The 22764-nt window shown below is 37.8% G+C and overlaps 1 protein-coding gene across 3 annotated transcripts in view; it reads right to left on the bottom strand.

Annotated features, from left to right (window-relative positions):
* Nucleotides 1-22764, bottom strand: part of RYR3 (ryanodine receptor 3) — a 285326-nt gene that overhangs the window by 83492 nt on the left and 179070 nt on the right. For all 3 annotated transcript variants that reach the window (XM_070756567.1, XM_070756561.1, XM_070756554.1), the window contains 8 exons: nucleotides 20121-20181; nucleotides 19288-19526; nucleotides 18551-18632; nucleotides 15191-15321; nucleotides 9749-10069; nucleotides 8485-8725; nucleotides 4920-5007; nucleotides 4729-4821 (listed from right to left, as the gene is read on the bottom strand). In XM_070756567.1, the coding sequence (XP_070612668.1) occupies nucleotides 4729-4821; nucleotides 4920-5007; nucleotides 8485-8725; nucleotides 9749-10069; nucleotides 15191-15321; nucleotides 18551-18632; nucleotides 19288-19526; nucleotides 20121-20181 (1256 nt within the window). The remainder of the gene's footprint in view (nucleotides 1-4728; nucleotides 4822-4919; nucleotides 5008-8484; nucleotides 8726-9748; nucleotides 10070-15190; nucleotides 15322-18550; nucleotides 18633-19287; nucleotides 19527-20120; nucleotides 20182-22764) is intronic.

The raw sequence follows: 22764 nt of genomic DNA, 5'->3' as shown, positions 1-22764 counted from the left end.
GGCAAAGCCACAGTCCTGCTGAGTTGAGAGCATCAGGGATGGCAGCATCTGGGAAACTGGGGTGTGAAAATTGTTCTCCATTCCCCCCAGCCTCAGTTTTGAATGGAAGCAAACAATCTTCCAGTCTGAAAGAGAAAAATCTTTGACCTTTTCCCACCAGCATTCACTATCAAGAGAAAAGGTAACACATGGGATAAAAAAAGCTGAAGAGCTTTTGCTCAAAACAGCATGAAAGAAAAAGAAAGCCAAAGATAAAAGACAGACAGATTGGATTGGAAAGGAGTTTGCTAGTAAAATAAAAAATATGGAGATATAACACTAAACAGTTATAGAGGTGTAATACTACAGCAATATAGAAATACCGTAGAAGATAAAGAAAACAAAAAACTAAATAATGAAAGAATAGCCTTAAGGCATTGGGGTAGAAATAAGTTAATAAACAGGCATCATAACAGTGATATGGTTTGTCTGAGATGTATGATTGTTTTCTTATATTAAGGGATTTTAAATTGTTTTTAACTATTGGATTTGTACTGTTTTCTTGTTGTGAGCCGCTCCGAGTATTCGGAGAGGGGCGGAATATAAATCTAATTAATAATAATAATAATAATAATAATAATAATAATAATAATATAGATGTAGCATTAATCAAGTATAAAATCTCAAAAAATACATAGGAGTATAGGGGAAAAAACCCACAATATAAAAGATAATATATGTAGCTTACACATGAACTTGAGTTCTTGGTGCTCTCTGAGCTCTTTTGAGTGATATGTAAATATGGTTTATTTCAATGTGTCTATTGATGGCTGATTTGTCTGAAAATTCCAGCATTTTTGAGAGCTTTTGGATTTAGCTTGGTCTAGGATGCTTAGAGATTCCCACTTGAAACTCTGGTTCAATTAAGGAGTATTCATTGTGTCTTCTGGCGTTCATGGATGTGCTTTACTAGTATTCTACCTGCACTACATAGTGGCTATTGCATTTCTTACACTTTTTGTTATAGTTGACTTATTTCTTAATTCTTGGGCTATTGGTCTTTTGGTTTATTTTAGAAGTTTTGGAAGGCTTTAATTAATATTTGTGCTACAGTGATGCTATATGGTTTTGGTCATTTGTTGGTTGCTGATATATGGTGTTCTGGGTTGTTTCACTTTACACGGATTGTCTTGTGGGAGGTTTGGTTGTTACTTTGGTAATGGAACAGTAGGTTAGTGTGGATGGTTTTTCAACAGACTTGTGTTTCTAATTTGCCATTTTTTCTTCTGCTGATAAGAATATCAAAAAAGGGTAGTGTGTTGATATTTTCTTCTTCCATTGTGAATTTTATTTATTTGAAGATACTATTGATTGTTTCATGTGTCTTCTCTAGCTATTCCTTTTTATTATGACGAAGGTGTCATCTACATATCAGATTCATACTTTTGGTTATATGTCTGGAAATGCTATTGTTTCCAGATGCTGCATAATAGTCTCTGCCATGGACAGAGTGAGGATCCCAAGGTGTTCCTCTTATTTATTGGTATATTTGTCCATAAAACTGAAAGTGAGTAGTGAGGCAAAGATTGATGAAGTCCATGATTGTATTTTGATCTTAAGGGTTGTTGATTAGGTTATGTACATTATGTAGTACCACTTCCATGGATTATTTTATTAGTTCTGGAATGATAGACATAAAAAGGGCTGTGACATCAGATGAAACCACAACGTCATCTTCTTCTGTTACTAGAATTGTTATTGTTTGGAGGCACTTTGATTTTCTAGAGAGCTGATAGACTATTCTGTCACCTATGTGAGATGTACATGTTTTTTATGAGTTCTTTCACTATGAGGGTCTCCAGACACAATGCAATTGGATGATAGGGTATGTCAGGGTTGTGTATTTTTGAATACACATGGAAGTATGGCAAGATGAATTCACTGCTTTTCATCCACTACTGTTCTTTTTTTGTGATTTGTGGGCAAGTTGATCAAGGCAACCCTCAACGATCTAACCATGAAAAGTCAAATCTCTTTTCTTCTTCATTTTCCCCTCAGATACATCCAACTTGCCATCATCTCATAACCAATATTCTCTTTTCTAAACAACAGCTCTTTTCCACTGATTTTTCTTAACTGTTTCTATTTAATATTTATTAAATATTATACAAATATTTCTGGTAGAGGTCTCTAATAGGAGCTAATGGTCTTTGTGTACATTGTTTTTCATAAGTTCAGGATAGCAAATTTAGTAAGATACTTCAAAAAATCAAATAAATTAATTCTTAGACTATTAAAACTGTTAAATAGATAACCAGATTACAAAGGCTTTGATTATTCTATGTCCTGTATCCAAAATCAGGAAAGCTACATTACTGAAAACAACTATTTTGGTTTCTTAGACCTGGCCATTCCAGATATTTACAAAAAACTTAGCCATATACATAGAGGAAAATAAACATTTTATATATTTTGTTTGAATAGACAAAATGAATCTTGCATTATACTGAGATACTTCATCCATTTAATCAAATATTGGAAAAACTGGGGGGGAGGGGGAGGATTCTTTGTAACTTCCCTAATCTTATCAGAAGATCCAAGGAATTGAACCATGATAATACCCTAAGAATCTGGGTAAATATAAACTATAGAAGACCCAACTGAAAAGATATGTGCTACCAATTTTCTAATATCTGAACAGCTGTATCTTTTTTTAAATGTACGCTGAGAACATATGCACCAAGACAAATTCCTTGTGTGTCCAATCACCCTTGGCCAATAAAATTCTATTCTATTCTATTCTCTATCACATAATGCAAGGATTTATTATTAGCCCAGAGGTTGGAGCCAGTATCATGAATTAAAAGAACAAGGAAGTAAATTCACGCTGCCTGGGAACTGTTTGAATTGTCAAACAATAGAACATGAATTGGTAGGTTTTCCTTTGCTGGAGATTTTCAAACCGAGGTCACTTATAAACATTTTAGTGTGTTTTAGTGCAGAAGCCTCCATTCTTATGGGCCCCAGAAACCTGGGGTGGGTCACAAAGCGGAACGGTGGAAATGCCATTCCGTTGACAGAAATGGAGTGGGTAGGCTCGCTCCATTGCCGTCCGGCATGTACACACTTTGCACACGCAAGCAGCGTGATTCCGGCAAAAATTATTGGTTTTTTGCTTCTGTGCATGCGTGCAAGCAAAGAGATCAACAATTTTTGCTGCCGGAAAGAGATTTCGGCTGCTGCACATGCGCAGCAGCTGAATCTTGTTGCCGCACCTAGAGTGGCAGCAAAAGTGCCCTGTCCCAGCTCCAGACGCGGGGCCTGTTCTTTGATCTCCTGGGCCACAGACCAGGCTGCGCGGCCAGAATTGGGGCAACCCGGCCTGCTCCCTGTGCCATGGCCCCTGCAGGATGTGATCCAGAAAAGCAGGGGTGAGGGGCGCAGCACAGTGAGTGGTGGGGGAGTGAGGGTGAGCGGCATGGCAGGGTGAGCAGCAGGCGGAGCAAGGGCAAGCAATGCAGAGGGGGCTGGCAGCTTTTACTTTGTTTTGCAGGTCGCTCATGACCAGTAACTCTTTTCTCCAATTTCTGGGGGGGGGGGGGGTTGCTTCTGCGTATGTGCAGAAGCAAAAAAAACCCTGGAAATCGCACGCATGCACATCTTTGCATGAGATTTGGCTTCTGTGCATGCACAGAATTCTTATCACGCACTGGGCACAGGTGCACGCCGGTCACACGCACAGGAGAACGCTCCTGGTGCATTTCAGTAGGGCTGAGATTGGTAGCCCACCCCTGCAGAAACCTGTTATGTGGAGAAAGGTTTTTCCATAGACCAGAGGGGCATGGTGCCTTGTGGTGCCTGCATCACATGAATGGGGCTTCACTTGCTGGTGTGGCCCTGTTTCTGGCATGCTAAGGACTGGTACAGGTCCACAGATTCCTGTTTTATGCAATTATAAATAATAATTTGGATTTCAATATCCTTTCTTCTAACTCTATGACACTATTACCTCCTATGTGCACTTCATGCACACCTATGCCTGGTAAATGGTCTGAGGTATTAAAGTCAAATCATTTCTTTTCTCTTTCAAATATATTATAATACTTTTTTCTCATTACAGATCATCAGCCTTCTACCAAGAGTTTACAAATTATTCATTTAATCTTCTTCTTGCCCCAAATCAATGGATTACCTCAGTAAGAATGGGTTTTGCTTTTCCTAAATGGTAATTCTCAAATTTGATAAACAAAGGATTTTCAATGTTTTCTCTTTTGTTTATAAAAATACACTAATTTCAAAAATATGTAAGAATCACTCTTGCCTATAGTATGTGCATCTCACTTCAGTTTTTTTTAGATAAAGTCGATCTGTTCTAGTAATTCTGCTATTTCCTAAAGCTACTGAAATTATACACACACACACACACACACACACACACACACACACACATCTGGTTAAATAGAAGTGCTAGTTTCATCTTGTCTCAATACAGCAAAAAGAACAAAATGAAACCCCCTTAATACACATTTCTAGCAGTATATTTCTATACAGAAGTATATTTCTATCAAGGAAACTATATTTAAATTTTTTTAAAAGTATTATATTGCCTTTTTAAGTAATGTTAATTGAATGATTATAACTGATTTCAACTTTAAACTAACTACTCAACCTCAAGCAAAAATAGATTGTTGTGTTTAACACAATTGTTACAACAAAGTAGATTTGAATACTAAAATACTTTTCACTTACTTTTGAAATCTTGCTCTTATTGTCACCTGTCAAAAACGCCAAATTGTTAATTTCATTTTGAATCACAAAATTTTGTTCTTCTCTCTTAAAATTCTGGAAAAAATGATAAATACAGCCTTTGAGCACTTATTTTACATGCATGCCAACATGTATACAATATTGTAAAACTAGCATGTGAAATACTGTCTTACATGTGATTTACACCAAAGGATGAAAACTTCTGCCACCATACGGAAAAGTTCATCAGAATCAGTATCTGGTTTTTTAAGCCAGTTTGATCTTAAAAGAGAAGCAACATAAGATTATTAGACTGAAGTCCATATGATCATCATTTTTTTTTATTTTAATTTTGGCCCTTTGTTTCTGGTACCATGTATCAAATTATCAGTGTGTATAGGATAATTCTTCGCTATGCTATTCCTTTTACTGGCAGGATGCATTTATAGTGCAATTCAATCCACATCTCCACAAAAGTAAATCCCATTGATCTTAAGGACGAGTAAGTAAGTGTAGACGGATATCTGTCAATCACGGAACCAAAATCAATCAATATTCCTTTTTTAGCAACTTAAAGCCTTAATACATCTCCACAGTTTAGTACTCACAGTCTTTTTCTTTTTTTATTCCTTTCAGGAATTATACATCCTCTCTAACACTGAATATTACAAAAAAGCTTATGTTTAAATATAAGAACATTCATGTTAGCAAAAAAATAGTCAAAACTGCTTTGGACCACATAGATTAGAAAAACATGATTTTATATTTTAATAAACCACTATATTATCAATATTGTTATATAATTTCAGTCACTTTTACAATAATAAATCTCTAAATGGTAAAAGTTGCTACAAACTGCTTTAGGAAGCTGAAACACAGAGCATTAGAAAGCTTTTTATACATCAGTAAAATCTCATGTATCCGTACTATTCTGAATGTTTCATTGGTTTGATATCCACTTGAGTTGATATGAAGGCAATCATTCAAATGTTTGCTTTTTCTGACTACCTTAAATTTAGTGAAGCTTGAGGACAATAATGCTCCCTTTGTCCTATTCATTATTGATTTTTCTCAAGAAAGCACTCTATTCTTTATTGTGTCAGGTGTCAACACTATCAAACTTTCCACTTATCAGGATTAGTTAACACTGGTTGTTGATCCATGAAGTGACCCTGACTCATTTCTTGTGAATGACCTTGACTTTTTTTTCTTGGTGATTGATCCATGATAAGGAGAATCTATTATTTAAACATCATATGAATTTTCAACAATATTGAAGCAAGCGAACACATAATTTGTACGTAAGGCAAAATGTTTGATAAACCGTATATTTTAAAGGGATGTTCTCCAGAATATATCTTAATCATTAAGGAGATGAGGGTGGGGTAGGCTTTTATGGACTTTATTTTGTGATTATTTTTTTTACTGCTGTAAGCCAATCAGTGTCACAGTGCTTGAGTTGGGCAACCATACAAATATGCAAATAAACAATAACAATTAACCACTAAGGGAAATTGGGGGATTCTATAAATCCATTTGAACCATTAGATGACAAAGAAGTGAAATCATGCTCCTGGAAGGTATGAATATTAGAGACAAACTGAATGAATTCTATACATCTATCTTTACCTACACTAGATGGATGGCTATTTATTGATTAATAAAGATGTGCAATAGCTATTGATTTGGATATTATTAATAATACATAAATGGATGGTGAACATAGGTATCAAGGATGCCTTGAGATTTATTGCAGGTTGGACAGAATATGCCTTGAAAATATGAATAGCAGGGGAATAATGATGGGTCAGCAGTATATCTCCATTATTTGCAGGAGAGTGCCCCCATAGCATCCATCTGGGAGAATTTTCTTCTTGACTAATATAGACTTAGTCCTTTGATTGAACAGTATTACTTTCAGAGGGGATTTCGACTATCCTTGCTGTTTACCATCAACTATGACTTTGGTTTGTATGTATTTGTTTGTATCCTTCATTAAACAGGACACAGTACTTGCAACATCCAGGTTTTGTAATACTGTGTGTTTTATGTGGGGCTTTCACTGAAGATAGTATGATACATAATGCTTAGATTATTAGGTATTCCTAATATCTTGAGATCTTGAGATAATATGTTAATCTACACTGAAAAATCCCATTGATCTCATAATTTTTTGAGGTAGATTTTAAAACAGCCGCGCGGCTTTCCAGCAGCCTCCGAACGCCGAACGCGGAAGTTCGGGTTTGGCGTTTGGCTTCAGGAGACTGCTGGGAAGCCGCCCGGCTGTTTTAAAAGGTCACAGCCGGGCTGGGGGGCTTCCCAGCAACCTCCCGAACCCCAAACCCGGAAGTTCGGCAAAAGTTCGGGGTTTGGGAGGTTGCTGGGGAGCCCCCCAGCCCGGCTGTGACCTTTTAAAACAGCCGGGCGACTTCCCAGCCGTCTCCTGAAGCCAAACGCCAAACCCGAACTTCCGCGTTCGGCGTTCGGAGGCTGCTGGGAAGCCCCGCCACCCGACTGTCACCTTTTAAAACAGCCTGGGGGCTTCTCGGCGGCCTCCCGAACGCCGAACCCGGAAGTTTGGGTTTGGCGTTCGGGAGGTCGCTGAGAAGCCCCCAGGCTGTTTTAAAAGGTGACAGCTAGGCGGCAGCGTTTTTTTGCGGGGGGGGGGGGGGTTTGGTTGCACGGATTAATTGACTTTACATTTTTTCCTATGGGAAACAATCTTTCGTCTTACGAACCTTTCGTCTTACGAACCTCCCCCTGGAACCAATTAGGTTCGTAAGACGAGGTATGACTGTATAGGCCTTCTGCACCCTCCCTATTTATTTCATTTGTAGATTTCTAAAGTGCTGTTGTTGGCAATCAAGAAATATAGCATTTTAATGAATGCTTTCTGTTTGGAACCTTCTCTTTAGCACTCACTGGCTCCTCCAGATTATTATACCAACCTTCCTGCCCTCATTTTAAAAAAATTACTTCAAAATCTAGCTGGGTGTCATGCAGGAACCAAAACATTATTAGATTTTAATTTTGTCTTTTCATCACAAAAAGGATGTGGTGGTATTTAAAAACTAGGAAAGTCAGCTTTTAAATGTCAGTACTGACATTTATAGATATAGCTAACATTGTCTGGTCAAGCAAAAGGTATTTTAGGTATTTTTGTTTTTTAATCTATTTATACTGATACTTATTCATTTTGTTAACTATTTTGGGAACATTTATTTATTTATTTTATTATTTATTTATTATTTGGATTTGTATGCCGCCCCTCTCCGAAGACTCGGGGCGGCTCACAACAAGTGAAACAAATCATAAATAATGCAATTAATTAAAATATTTAGAATTTTTTTTAAAAAACCCATAAACTAACAGACATACACACAAGCATACCATGTATAAATTAAACATGCCCAGGGGGAGATGTTTCAATTCCCCCATGCCTGACGGCAACGGTGGGTTTTAAGGAGTTTACGGAAGGCAAGGAGAGTAGGGGCAGTTCTAATCTCCGGGGGGAGTTGGTTCCAGAGAGCCGGTGCCGCCACAGAGAAGGCTCTTCCCCTGGGGCCCGCCAACCGACATTGTTTAGTTGACGGGACCCGGAGAAGGCCCACTCTGTGGGACCTAATCGGTCGCTGGGATTCGTGCAGCAGGAGGCGGTCTTGGAGATATTCTGGTCCAATGCCATTTTGCCATTTATGTTATGCTAACATTACAGATTATAAATTCTGCAAATAAATATGATATTTTAAATCCTCCTACCTGTTGTTGTCTACATAGCGGATCAACATAGGATAAAAGGCATAAAGGTCTCGACAAAGAACTGCAAATTCATCTAGAATGAGAAGTTCTGCTTCTTGGGTATCAGTTTTATTGTCTGCTTTCAATTGTTCTTCTTCAATCACTATTTTAATGGCTTTCTTCTTTAGCTTTTCCAGAGTCGGAATAAAATGACTTTTCAACAGATCTGGTCTGGCTTTACTTATGATTGGCTGAGCATACACTGTATGCAAAATATATAAAAATATTTTTAATAGACAATATTAAATTGAAAAGAATTATACATACAAATTTATTCAAGTCCTGGTTTATTGCTTCACTGAACTTTGAGTCTAAGACTCAGCTAAGTTATAACAATAGCACTCTGTTGTTCTGTGCATGACTTGTAATTTCACGCCAATTTGCCATTATCCCCAAACTGAAAAATGTGTTTTATGTTATTTCTGGTCTGATCAACAGTCAGTCTGTGACTACAGATTTTGGTTTGTTAACTAAAAATGAACTTTCTGTGTTTGGATGTAATGAGAATCTATTGTTTAATTAAAATGATAGAAAAATCAAGTTGCTTCTTAAATATAAAATATAGAACAAAGTAGCCCAAAATTTACAATGCGTTATTTTTTAACCCATGATTGGATGTGACATCTACACTAAGCTGTAATTTCAACAAAAAAGAACATTTTTCTAGAATATAATGTACCACATCTGGAAGCCATATATAATATCCATTCTGCAACAATATATTTAAATAAAATAGAAGCCAAGCACGCCATAAAGTTTTAAAAAGCACTTTAAAATTGCTAATGAAATCTTTTTTTCCTACAAGATAGTCCTACATAAAATGATGCATCAATGATGTAGGTCTAGTGAATTTAGCTACACTTTTCATGTGTATTCACATTTCCTTACAGAATGCATAATAATGTATGGACATGATTCTACTTATTTCTAGTATTCTTTTCAATTGCCTTGATTAATGCTTAAAATCTAACTACACTTCCCAGAAAGTAAAGAGATTATGTATTTCTGCTTCATTAAGCAGGAACCTCATAGGTTTTTATTGCCTTCACTTAAAGGTTTCCACTGGAAAGAAAGCCTTTATTTACTACTGTTATTTAATCAAATGCTGAACTCATAGTATGATATTTATTAAATTTAAACTAGGCATTGTTGAAACATCTTCATCAAAATTTAGGAGAATTAGTAGAATAACCAACAAATGTAGAAAGAGCTCTATAGTAAGTACCTGCAATTCTTTTCATCCAAGTTGCTTCATCTATTCCCAAGTTATTGTTGATGATTTTCAAAATGTTCCCCAGTATTATACTAAGATGCTCAGAGGTTACCATTGTGCAACAAGATCCATCACTCTCTGAATTATTTTCAGGTCCTTTTTCCCACCAGTACGACAAATAGTTGCATAGCATGGGCAAGATCACTTCAATTATATGCGGCATTTCAGTATATCTGGCTCCAGATTCAGCCAAACTATTTATTTCTTTCATTAAGCCATCCAAATGAGGGATTTCTGGACACATTTCTTCTACTGTTTCAGGCATGCCTAAAACTTTATAAGAATATGTTTAAGTAGGCTAGCATATATTTTTTTTAAAAGCTAAAGCACACTTTAATTAATATCATTTCTATCATAACATGGAACAAAAATACATATTTTTATCCCCTGCTTTCTTAGTTGGAAAGAGGCTCTGTCCGTCCATAGCAGCAAACATGATTCAACAGATCTAACTTTTGTCTAACGGCTTTAGACACTTTACTTCCATGCTACATATGGAGTTTTTTCATTCATTTCATCTCAGCAGCATTGTTCTCATCAGGAATTAAGGGAAAACGTTCATGCTTACAAAATAACAGTTTGGTCTACAAAAAGGAACTGGTTATTGCATCCTAACCCACATAAACTCCGGGACCGCCTTCTGCCGCACGTATCCCAGCGACTGATTAGGTCCCACAGAGTTGGCCTTCTCCGTGTCCTGTCGACTAAACAATGTCGTTTAGCGGGTCCCAGGGGAAGAGCCTTCTCTGTGGCAGCACTGATTCTCTGGAACCAGCTCCCCTCGGAGATTAGAACTGCCCCCACCCTCCTTGCCTTCCGTAAACACCTTAAAACCCACTTTTACCGCCAGGCATGGGGGAATTGAGATATCTCCCCCGGGCCTATACAATTTATGTATGGTATGTTTGTATGTATGTCTGCTTAATAATGGGGCTTTTAAATGTTTTCAAATTATTTGAATTGTTCTATTGCTGTTGTGAGCCGCCCCGAGTCTACGGAGAGGGGGGGCATACAAATCTAATAAATAAATAAATAAAAAATCCCCACATACAGTGGCATATATGGCATTTTTGTTTATGCCAGAGATATACTGAGAAATCAGCACAGTGCTGCGAAGTACAATAACTTAATAGGTGTTATATTGTTAAAACGAAAATAAGACCAGACAAAGAAACATCCTCAGAAAAGTAATCTAAATATACCACTGCTTCTAAAAGTAAATTAAACTAATACAGAGGATTATCTCTGGAAAAATCTAAAGATGCGCAATGGTTAGAATGCTAACTGCTCATAGTCTGGAGTTCAATCCTGATGGGCTTGAGGTTGATTCACCCTTCCATCCATAAAATGAGGACTCAGATTGTTGAGGGCAGTATGCTGACATTGTAAACTTCTCAGAGAGTACTGTAAAGTACTATTTTTTATTATTATTATTATTATTATTTAGATTTGTATGCCGCCCCTCTCCGCAGACTCGGGGCGGTTCACAACAAAGTGAAAACAATTTACAACAAATCTAAATTACTATTTAAAAATATTTTAAAAACCCCATTTTCTAAACAAACATACATACAGACATACCATTCATAAATTGTAAATGCCTGGGGGAGATATCTCAGTTCCCCCATGCCTGACGACAAAGGTGGGTCTTAAGGAGCTTACGAAAGGCAAGGAGAGTAGGGGCAGTTCTAATCTCCGGGGGGAGTTGGTTCCAAAGGTCAGGGCTGCCACAGAGAAGGCTCTTCCTCTGGGGCCCACCAACCGACATTGTTTAGTTGACGGGACCCGGAGAATGCCCACTCTGTGGGACCTAATCGGTCGCTGGGATTCGTGCGGCAGCAGGCGGTCTCGGAGATATTCTGGTCCAGTGCCATGAAGGGCTTTAAAGGTCATAACCAACACTTTGAATTGTGACCGGAAATTGATCGGCAACCAATGCAGACTGCGGAGTGTTGGTGAAACATGGGCATACCTAGGTAAGCCCATGACTGCTCTCACAGCTGCATTCTGCATGATCTGGAGTTTCCGAACACTTTTCAAATGTAGCCCCATGTAGAGAGCATTACAGTAGTCGAACCTCGAGGTGATGAGGGCATGAGTGACTGTGAGCAGTGAGTCCCGGTCCAGATAGGGCCGCAACTGGTGCACCAGGTGAACCTGGGCAAACGCCCCCCTCGCCACAGCTGAAAGATGGTTCTCTAATGTGAGCTGTGGATCGAGGAGGATGCCCAAGTTGCGGACCCTCTCCGAGGAGGTCAATAATCCCCCCCCCAGGGTAATGGAAGGACAGATGGAATTGTCCTTGGGAGGCAAAACTCACAGCCACTCCATCTTATATGGGTTGAGTTTGAGTCTGTTGACACCCATCCAGGCCCCAACAGCCTCCAGACACCGGCACATCACTTCCACTGCTTCGTTGACTGGACATGGGGTGGAGATGTAAAGCTGGGTATCATCAGCGTACTGATGATACCTCACCCCATGCCCTTGAATGATCTCACCCAGCGGTTTCATGTAGATATTAAATAGCAGGGGGGAGAGGACCGACCCCTGAGGCACCCCGCAAGGGAGAGACCTCGGGGTCGACCTCTGACCCCCCACTAACACTGACTGCGACCGACCGGAGAGGTAGGAGGAGAACCACTGGAGAACAGTGCCTCCCACCCCCAACCCCTCCAGCCGGTGCAGAAGGCTACCATGGTCGATGGTATCGAAAGCCGCTGAGAGGTCAAGAAGCACCAGGACAGAGGATAAACCCCTGTCCCGGGCCCGCCAGAGATCATCCATCAACGCGACCAAAGCAGTTTCCGTGCTGTAACCAGGCCTGAAACCCGACTGCTGGGGACCTAGATAATCGGCTTCTTCCAAGGACCGTTGGAGCTGGAGTGCCACCACCTTCTCGACAACCTTCCCCATAAAGGGAAGGTTGGAGACTGGACAGTAGTTATTGAGTATGGCTGGGTCCAGGGAAGGCTTCTTGAGGAGGGGGCGCATGAGCGCCTCTTTATAGGATGATGGAAAGGATCCCCTCCCCAAGGAAGCATTGACAATCTCCTGGACCCAGGTCCGTGTCACCTCCCTGCCGGCTGAAATCAGCCAGGAGGGACACAGGTCCAGTAAACAGGTGGCGAAAATCACAGCTCCAATGGCCTTGTCCACTTCATCAGGTGTCACCAGATCAAACTCTTCCCAGAGAGGTGGACAAGTACGGGCCCCAGTCACCTCGACTGACTCGTTGTCAGAGGATTCTGTTTTCCAATTGGAGTCGAGGTCCGCCCGGATCTGAGCGATTTTATCTGCGAAAAACGTGTTAAAATCCTCGGCACTACTCTGTAAGGGCTCCCCAACTCCCCCCTGGTTAAGAAGGGAGCGGGTCACCCTAAACAGAGCGGCCAGGTGGGATTCCGCTGATGCAATCAAGGCGGCATGATACGCGTATCTTGCCGCCTTGAGCGCCACTTTGTAAGTCTTAATAAAAGCTCTTACAAGTGTTCGATCGGATTCAGACTTACTCTTCCTCCATCGCTTCTCTAGACGTCTCTTCTGGTGTTTCAACTCCCGGAGCTCCTCGTTGAACCATGGAGCTCTACGGGGTCTAGCGCCACGGAGAGGTTGCAAAGGCACAATCCGATCAAGAGCCTCCGCTGCAGCCTTGTTCCAGGCTTCCGCAAGAGACTCCGCCGAACTGTGGACGAGTGCATCTGGAATAACCCCAAGCGCCGTCTGAAAGCCCTCTGGGTCCATCAGGCATCTGGGGCGGAACATCTTAATTGGTTCCGCCTCCCTGCGGGGAAGGATTGGAGCCAGGAAGTCAAGCTGTAGTAGAAAATGGTCTGACCATGACAAAGGCAATACTTCTAAGCCCCTTAGTCTCAGACCATTGCTCAATTGCTCAGAGAGGAATACCATGTGAGTCGGACCCTGTATTACTTGAGTCAGGTCCATGGCTGTCATGGTGGCCATGAACTCCTGTGCCAGTCCAGAGGCTTCGCCGAGTGACGGCAGGTTGAAGTCCCCCAAGACAATAAGTCCAGGGAACTCCACCGCCAACCCGGCTACCTCCTCGAGCAGCACAGGCAGGGCTTTGGAGGGGTATATACATTTTAGCGCTAATAAAAGGGATGGCAATAAATTCAACTACTTTAAATATTCAAAGTTTGATATATCCTGCTTATTATTAAAATCAAGAATAATCTGGGCAATTTGCTTAGAAAATCAAACTTGATAGACAAATGTTCAGTCACTGAAATCATAAGAATCATTTATTTCACAGCTGTAATTGTCATGAGCTATCCAAAGGGAAGAAAATTAAGATGTCTGAACCATTGCAAATGAATCTTATCTATCTTTAATAGATAACAGTTTCTGTTTGTCTTCACATAGCCGTTTTTAGGGAATCTATGAAAATTCAAAATTGAGACTGAATAAGGTAGGCCACTCCTTATGTGTTGAAACACTGAACTCCAAATAGCAAGGTATCCATTAAGGACATTTTATCAATGAACTGATTTTATGCTGCCATTAGATGCATAGAACAAAACTCAGTGGCTAACTCTTTCAGTATCTGGTGATATATTTTGTTTGTTTTTAACGTTTAGATTTGTCTTGCTCCTCAATCCTTCCTCCTGATTTAAACACTGTTCCTGGTTTGCTGTTTGATTCTGGTTTTGATTTGCCTCATTGCTTTACATTCCAGATTTAGATATATTTCAAAATACTGCCTTGATTGAACTCCAACTCTTATTAAATGAAATCTAGTAACAGTAGAAGTCTGGGTCAACATCTCAGTGGGATATTTAATCTTTCAAGGGAAAAACAATATGATTTCTTCTCTTGAAATTACACCTGAAGGTGATATTTTGCTTGTAGAAGGAAATGTGTTGATACTTGAATTTCAAAGAGGCAAATAGAAATTTCAGGAAGCATGATGCTAATGAAGAATGTGACAGAAGTAGAAAAATGTTATGGCCCCTTACTTCAGGACAATAGTTGTTAACTTTATTCACCCCCATCTCTGAAACATCAAAGGAGATCAGGATCACATATTTCTACTCTAGCTTTAAATTACACATGAGGTCTGATTACATAAATATGGGATTAATATAACTATATAGTGAAATGAAAACAGTTAAATGAGGTACCAGTAAAAAACATGGAAACTGCCTATCATTAATTTGTGCCTATGAGAGTTAAATAGATTATAAGAATGGGAATTCAGTTAGATATAATTCGTATTATTCATTTCAAAAGAAATGGAATCTTGTTATCAATGTTTTTATCATGCAAAACTAAAGGGCACATTAATACAATTTTATAAGAATTTTAGACATTTCTCTAACGAAAAAGATGCAGTGTCTTCATTACAAAGAATTTTATACTTTCTGAAGTACTCACTTGCTTTCTCTCTGGATGACTTTGTGTTGAAGACAGAGAGGGGGTTGTAAAGATTGAGAGAAGGCTCGAGGAAGGCTACTGGAATTGCTGCTACCAGAGAAGCTAAGCACTCACCAAGAGCTGGTCTTTGCCTACAAATGAAAGAAAATATCATTAATGTAAGAAATTATACTCGGTATTTTAAATCTTTAGGAAATGAACCCATTTCTTCAAATCACATTGGAGTTGAGTTCTGATGTTTTCTCAGCCTTTGCATTAGAAATGTTTCGAAATGATATAGGGCTTCAGAATGCAATTCGGAACTGTGTATTTTAAAAATCTTTAGAAGAACTGAAGAACTGTTGTTTGTTGTTTCTGTTGTCTTAAATAAGGTATAGGTGAAATCCTTTTCTAATGGGCCAAGCATTATTATTGGTGACTTCTTTTTGTACTTTAAAATATTAAAGTACCCTTGTGGGATGTATAACTGAAATAATAGCCTTATGAAAAGAGTGAATAAACTCTAAATTATTTAAAAGCTGCTGATTGTTTATTTTTATTGATCTATATTTCTGCAGAAAATGAGAAGGAGTTCAGTCAGGGTTAATTTACCATTATTTCCTCAGTGATTCATCTATTTATTTTTCATGGATTCAAAGGGACAAAAAAAATGATCTTCATTTGTGTGTGTGTGAATTTTCACTTGAAATTTATCACTGATACCATTTGAGCAAGCTGTTCTGCCCATTTCATAAACTTGCTAAAATAATTTTGTATGATTCTTTTCAGTATTTCACAAATAACATTTCCTCTCATCTCTGGAACATTCCTCCCACCTTCTGTTCCTAGTATTAAGAATAGCTTTGTATTGCTATGATTCAGACCAAGGTTCCATTTTACCATATCTGTAAATCCACTTTCATCCCACATCTAGGATTTATAATATAAATTTTGTCTTGTAAGTTTGCATGTTATACTCTATGAGATTAAAAATACACTTGGGGATGATTTGGAGCTGGAAAATAGATAAAGCATTAAGGCTCCCTCTGATGCATGGCATTAGTCATGATAAGTTACTGCTTCTTAACATGAAATAAAGCTTCAGTATGTGTATAGGGGTGGGCTACTGCCCAGACGAGGGGGAACGCAATGGGGTAGTAAAAATGGAACTCTACCGCACAGCACCCAATTTATACTGAAAGGTGTTGAAAGAAAATGTAGGGCTTCCTGCAAAAGCCATGCCCACAGTGTGGTAGTAAAAATTTTGGTAGCTTTTCACTGTGTGTGTAGTGCATTCAGTAGCTAGCTGGGTGTCTCTAGCTTTTTCCCACAAGGAGAGAAAATATCATTGCTCTTTAACTGAAGTAACTTAATTTTTCCAGATAATTCTAAACAGTGATCAGGTCATAGTGTAAAACCAGTATTTTTAAATATTGCTAACTTCTATATCTAACATAGACTTTATTTTTTTGTTAAGAGGGGCATACTGTTTAGATGTTTAGACCTTTTCCCCTTCTTTTCATTTTTTTTCTAGAAGTTCTCTTTTTCAGCTTATCTCTCTCTTGTCTCTTCTTTCATCCTATTTTTCTTACAGCAGTTTAGATCAAGTTGTTCTTGTCCGAGTGTCTGAAATTCTAGCATGCAGTGGACTTTTTGAAATTGGGTATCACACGTAGTAGTTGAGCCATAGAGTTTCCACATATTGGTGGATTATTTATAAATTTGGGGACTAACTGCCAAAGTAATATTTTTCCCCTTCAATTTCCATTGGATGCAGTAGTAAATAGTAATAGGCACCTTGGATGCAGTCCCCAAACACTTGTAGCACCACTTGAATGCCATCAGCATTGACAAATTCACCATCGATCAATTGCAAAAGGCAATTTGTAACAGCTTACTGTCAAGCCAGTGCAGAAGTTGGTGATAAATCAATGGCTTGCCACACTATCTATCGAAGACCTGATGTTTATGGGAAGTTGGGAGGGGTAATTTCCATGACGGAGTAGATGCAGCCACAAAGCATTCTTTCGAGAGGTTCAAGGCCATCCTGTGTCCACCACCTGGGCAGAAGCAGCAGGGGCAGTTGCCACGCTGGCACAACCTGAGTGGGCAACATGTGGGTTCACAAGGGATGTGAACTTTCAACTAAAACTCAAATTCAGGTTTCTCAGTGTAGGTGCCAGTAAGGCTCCAGCAATAAATTGGAACTTTAAGGAATACTTTGACTTGGACTCTGATTTAACTTTGGATGCTACCTGGAACCTTGACATTTATATCCTGCAATGATACCTCTAACACCATAAAACAACAACATCTGCCTATTCCAGGTCCTTGGAAAGGTGGATAAAAAGTGCAAATCCAGCCTGAATCTTTGGAGAGGGGCAGCATACAAATCTAATAAATTATTATTATTATTATTATTATTATTATTATTATTAATAATAATAATAATTATTATTATTAATTATTATTATTATTATTATTATTATTATTATTATTATTATTATTATTATTTATTATTATTATTATTATTATTATTATTATTATTATTATTATTATTACTATGCAACAAACTACAAAGGTTATTCAGAATAGCCATGTGTAATAAGATGTGTGGATTTTAGGATAGGGATTTGTAAAGGGCATTTCATATCCTGGAAATAACACAATGCAGGGAGACAAACGTAAATAGCACTGGTAAATTTAACGCTTAATTAAAACTAACTTTAGTAAAGCCATATATTGCTGGGAGTCAGATGGACCTGATTGGAGTTATTAAAAACAGGCAATTTCTAAGTGTTGGAGCAGTGTGATCTGCTGCAACAGAAAACTAGTAAAACTTAGAAGAGTATGATGATACAGAAGTCCAGTTAGGATCACTAAAAGCAGAAGATGTGTTACAGTAACTAGCCAGGAAAGGAACAGCTTTAGCAACAATTCTGAGGGGCAGCTGCTAGCCAAATAAGTGACAGTTGGCTTCAAGGAATTAAAAAAAAAACCTTCAGAAGGAAAATTGTCTGATTCTCCCCCTACCCCTAAATCTTTAAACAACAGACCAAAAAAGCTCCTAAGGTTTTAGAGCTATGCAATTATGTAATCCTGCCAACAAAATTTGTCATTCTCAGCATCCTAAGGATAATTGGGAGGTAAGGAAATGTATTGAATCTAATATTGCAATGAGTATAGAGCCAAAAGTTTAAAACTCTACCTTGTTGTCTTAACTCTAATAAAGTGAATTAAAATAGAATTATATATTAATTTATATATCCTGAATTCAAAATGCTGTGCAATATTTGAGATGTTGTAAATTATATTTGGAGCAGTCTCACTGTTCATACATATAAAAAATGGTAATCATAACCAGTTCTTTTCCTTAAGTACCTTTCAACATAAATGTTCTTTCCAGTACCAAGAGAGTACAGGCTACAAAGAATTCTGTAACATGAAATTTGGATACCATTTACTGAAAAAAAGAAAAAAAGAAGAAATGTTATTGTATTCCTCTTAATACAAACATTTCAGTCATTTTTTGCTTACAATTCTGTTTCTTTCTGTCTTTTGAGATCATAAGCCTCAAAGAAGTATCAGTTTTATATTTTTATAAAATCACCCTGGATGCCTTTCAGATTGCATGAATAACAATGATTATCAACTCAAATCGCTCGTTTGCAGGATGAAAGCCTTTTTCTTGAGGGTCATGGACCGCAATGCAAGTTGCTTGTTCATAACATGGAGAGATAGATACAGTAATAAGACATGATTACAGAAGGCAAGAGAAACAATTGAATGTTTTTCCAGTTTCTAAACAAAGATTTAAAAAAGCATGTCATTTATTTTACAAGAGATAACACTTTATGCTTGCAGTGAATGTTGAATCATGTTAGCTCCCATCTGCCTAGCCATGGGTAAATATCCAAAGTCTAATATGGAAGAAAAAGTATTTTATTAGCACCATTCAATCATTTTGGAATTAGTTGAAGATTTGAGCCTTGCCTAGGATTTAATTTTTATATAGATTTTAGACTTTTGGATAAGTAACACTATGTTCATGCCTCCTTTATTACAACAGAACAATTTTCTACACTAAAAATAAAAAGCTAAAACATTAGAAGACTTACAAAGCAAATCAGTACCAAAATTATGCTGAGCCACATGTTCAAAAATGGATGTTAAGATAGGCAGCAGTGCCACTGTTGTATAGTTGATATTCTGTGAGACTCCTTTGATCTGAGTTCGGGAATGGGTAAATTTTCCAAGTTTAAGGTTTTCTGATGTCTTCTCTAGATCTTCTGCAGCATTTTCAAAGAAGGCATGCAATCCTGCTTTAACCATCTCTGAACCAGATTTCATAACTGTTCTACAAGATAATTTTGAAAACGTCATTTGGAAAGGTACTCTCTGTATGGTTAAATATTACTTTATTAATTACGGTAATGCTTATTGGTTATTGTTGGCATTTATTCACACAATCTTTGTTAATCCCAGACACGGTTTATATACTGTGCACATAAAAAAGCTGAAAAGTGATTTTATCCTTTATATATTATCATAAAATTTTTACTATTTGACAACTTTGCATTTAATCTATGCTGTTTCAAATGGCAAAAGGAAGCTTATATGATTTAAGCTTCTCTATAAAACCAAATTCACAATTTGTAATCTTTCAGTGGGTAGAAATTGTAGAGAGAAAACGTATTTTAAAAAGTACTTCAGTTACATCAGCAAAAACGCAAAGAACCTAATGACAATTTAATATCTAACAGAGCACTTCACTGACCCAGGCAAATGAACTCTCGACCAGGAAAACCTAACCTGTAATAAATGTGTTCGCTTTTATCGTGCTCTGAGATTGTACTTTACTTTATCTTGCTGCAGCAGCCCAATACAGCTTCTCCTCCTTTTACTAACTGACTGGTAGGAGTAGAAAACAGGAGTAAATAATCAAACTTACCTTGTGTCTAGAGTCTGAGCTAAGATATGTAGGCAACTAACCATTGTTGCAGCATCACTACCTAATCAAAATGGAAGGAAATAACAACTGTTGTTCTTTAAAAAAATTCTACAAGAAAATTATTTTTAAATAAAATGTGTAACAAATGTACTAAGGAAACTTGCTATCTTATTCTAATAATGAAAGTTGAAATGTTTCTTCTTTTTCTTGTTATTTCATCTAAGTATACAAACACTACTCAGACATTAATGCTCGCCTTTTGTAATTTTCCCCCATTAATATTTCTATATTTGAAGTATGGATAAGCAACTTCTTTTCAGCAGCTTTTCTACCTATTATACTAGGTAGAACTGTGATTTAAAATGTCAATAGAGACATTACTTCTTTGAACAGGATTTTGTGGTGATGTTTTGTTTTGTATTAGAACACGATAATTATTCTAAAAAATAAACCCATAATCATTCCACTAATTATTTCTGCCATGGTTAGCTACAAATTACCAGAAATATATAGAGGAACTACAAAAGTAAACATTTTTTACGTTCTAGGTGAACCTGTACTTCACATTTATGCATTTTGGAGTATAAGACGCACAGGGGTATAAGATGCACCTTAGTTTTGGAGGGAGGAAAACAAGGAAAAAACCCTCTGCCTCCCAGCAATTTGGCAAACAACAAACAGCAAACTGTAAAGATGATGTACACTGTTTGCTGTGTATTTCTGTGCATGTGTGTCTGACCCATAGAAATAGCAAAGAATTGGAGAAATGTACATTATGGCAGTATATTAATGCCATAAAGTTTTCTTAAATGTAGTCCCACTAACTCGTCCAAATTATTTAAATAGATCTACTCCAAACATGATTAAGTCAGGGTTTAACACTAAATAGGAAACTGTTACATTTCAGATTATACTTTTACAGATCTTTAAATATGATGTGGCTTTCTGGAAGTATAGTTATTCTCTGCTATTTAAAATAACATACAATAGCACCGGGCCTCTTCAGATCAAGCATTTATTTTAAAAAGCTTCATTTTGTTAAGTTGTCTAGAATAATAATAAAGCAGTCTTTAAAAAATAAGTCTAATAATTTGAACATTCTATAGATGTTTATAGTTTTTGACTTACCTCCTTGCAGTTTCAGCAGCCCAACATTGCTAGCAGTCCATCTCCCAGTAATTTGTCTCCTGGCAGGTAGTTTCATTTTTAGTTCTACAGCATGGCCTGCCTGTGCTGAATCAGCTGTGGGTCGGGAGGCTGAAAGCAATTGCTTCTGCTAACCAGGCTCTGTGCTGTTTGCTGCAAGGAGGTAACTTGCTGGGAGGCAGAGGCCAAAGGGTAGGTGGGCGGGGCTACATTTGGTGTATAAGATGCACCAGGTTTTCACCCTCTTTGGGGGGGGGATTAAAAGGTGTGTCTTGTACTCCTAAAAATATGGTATATTCATAAGCTCAGATCCTTGCCAATAAAAATTGCTTTGGCTTCCTATTTCTAGAGCAATGTAAGATAGCTGATTGGGATTTTTACTCTATCACAATGTTTGTAGTTAAGATGTCATTTCCTTCATTATTCATCATTCATCTGGGCCACCCAATTTCTCCCTTTCCTCTATTCTCCCTATTCCTCTATGGGAGAAACCCTTCCATCCTTCCACATCTCACAATACTAGACAACACAGTATCAACAGTAGAGACCTTCAAATTTCTAGGTTCTATCATATCTCAAGACCTAAAATGGTCACCTAACATCAAAAACATCATCAAAAAAGCACGACAAAAATGTTCTTTCTGCGCCAACTCAGGAAGCTCAAACTGCCCATGGAGCTGCTGATACAATTCTACAGAGGAATCATTGAGTCGGTCATCTGCACCTCTATAATTGTCTGGTTTGGTGCTGCAACCTAAGAAGACCGACACAGACTTCAGAGGATAATCAGAACTGCAGAAAAAACAATTGCTGCCAATCTGCCTTCCATTGAGGACCTGTATAGTGCATGAGTCAAAAAGAGGGCTGTGAAAATATTTACTGACCCCTCGCATCTTGGATACAAACTGTTTCAACTCCTACCCTCAAAACGTCGCTACAGAGCACTGCACACCAAGACAACTAGACACAAGAACAGTTTTTTCCCGATGCCATCACTCTGCTAAACAAATAATTCCCTCAACACTGTCAGACTTTTTACTAAATCTGCACTTCTATTTCTACTAGGCTTTTTTTCTCATCATTCCTATCATCCTTTTTCTCCCACTTAGGACTGTACGACTGTAACTTGTTGCTTGTATCCTAAGATTTTTATTAATATTGATTGTTTCTTCATTGCTTATTTGACCCCTATGACAATTGTTAAGTGTTGTACCACATGATTCTTGACAAATGTATCCTTTGCTTTTATGTACGCTGAGAGCATATGCACAAAGACAAATTCCTTGTGTGTCCAATCACATTTGGCCAATAAAATTCTATTCTGTTCTGTTCTATTCTATTCTATTTGCTTGAAATGGAGTACTTTCATCCTGAAACTTCATCAGGATGGAATAAGCCTCTTGTCATTTTTTTTAAATAAGTCCCATAAAATAAATCGTATTTTATTCAACTTTAATACTTTGCTTTGATATTTTACTTATTAGTAATTTTTATTTGG

The sequence above is a fragment of the Erythrolamprus reginae genome, chromosome 1 (assembly GCF_031021105.1).
Source record: "Erythrolamprus reginae isolate rEryReg1 chromosome 1, rEryReg1.hap1, whole genome shotgun sequence".
Lineage (NCBI taxonomy): Eukaryota > Metazoa > Chordata > Lepidosauria > Squamata > Dipsadidae > Erythrolamprus > Erythrolamprus reginae.
The sequence above is the reverse complement of the archived record's forward strand: the minus strand, read 5'-3'. Positions and strand labels throughout refer to the sequence as shown.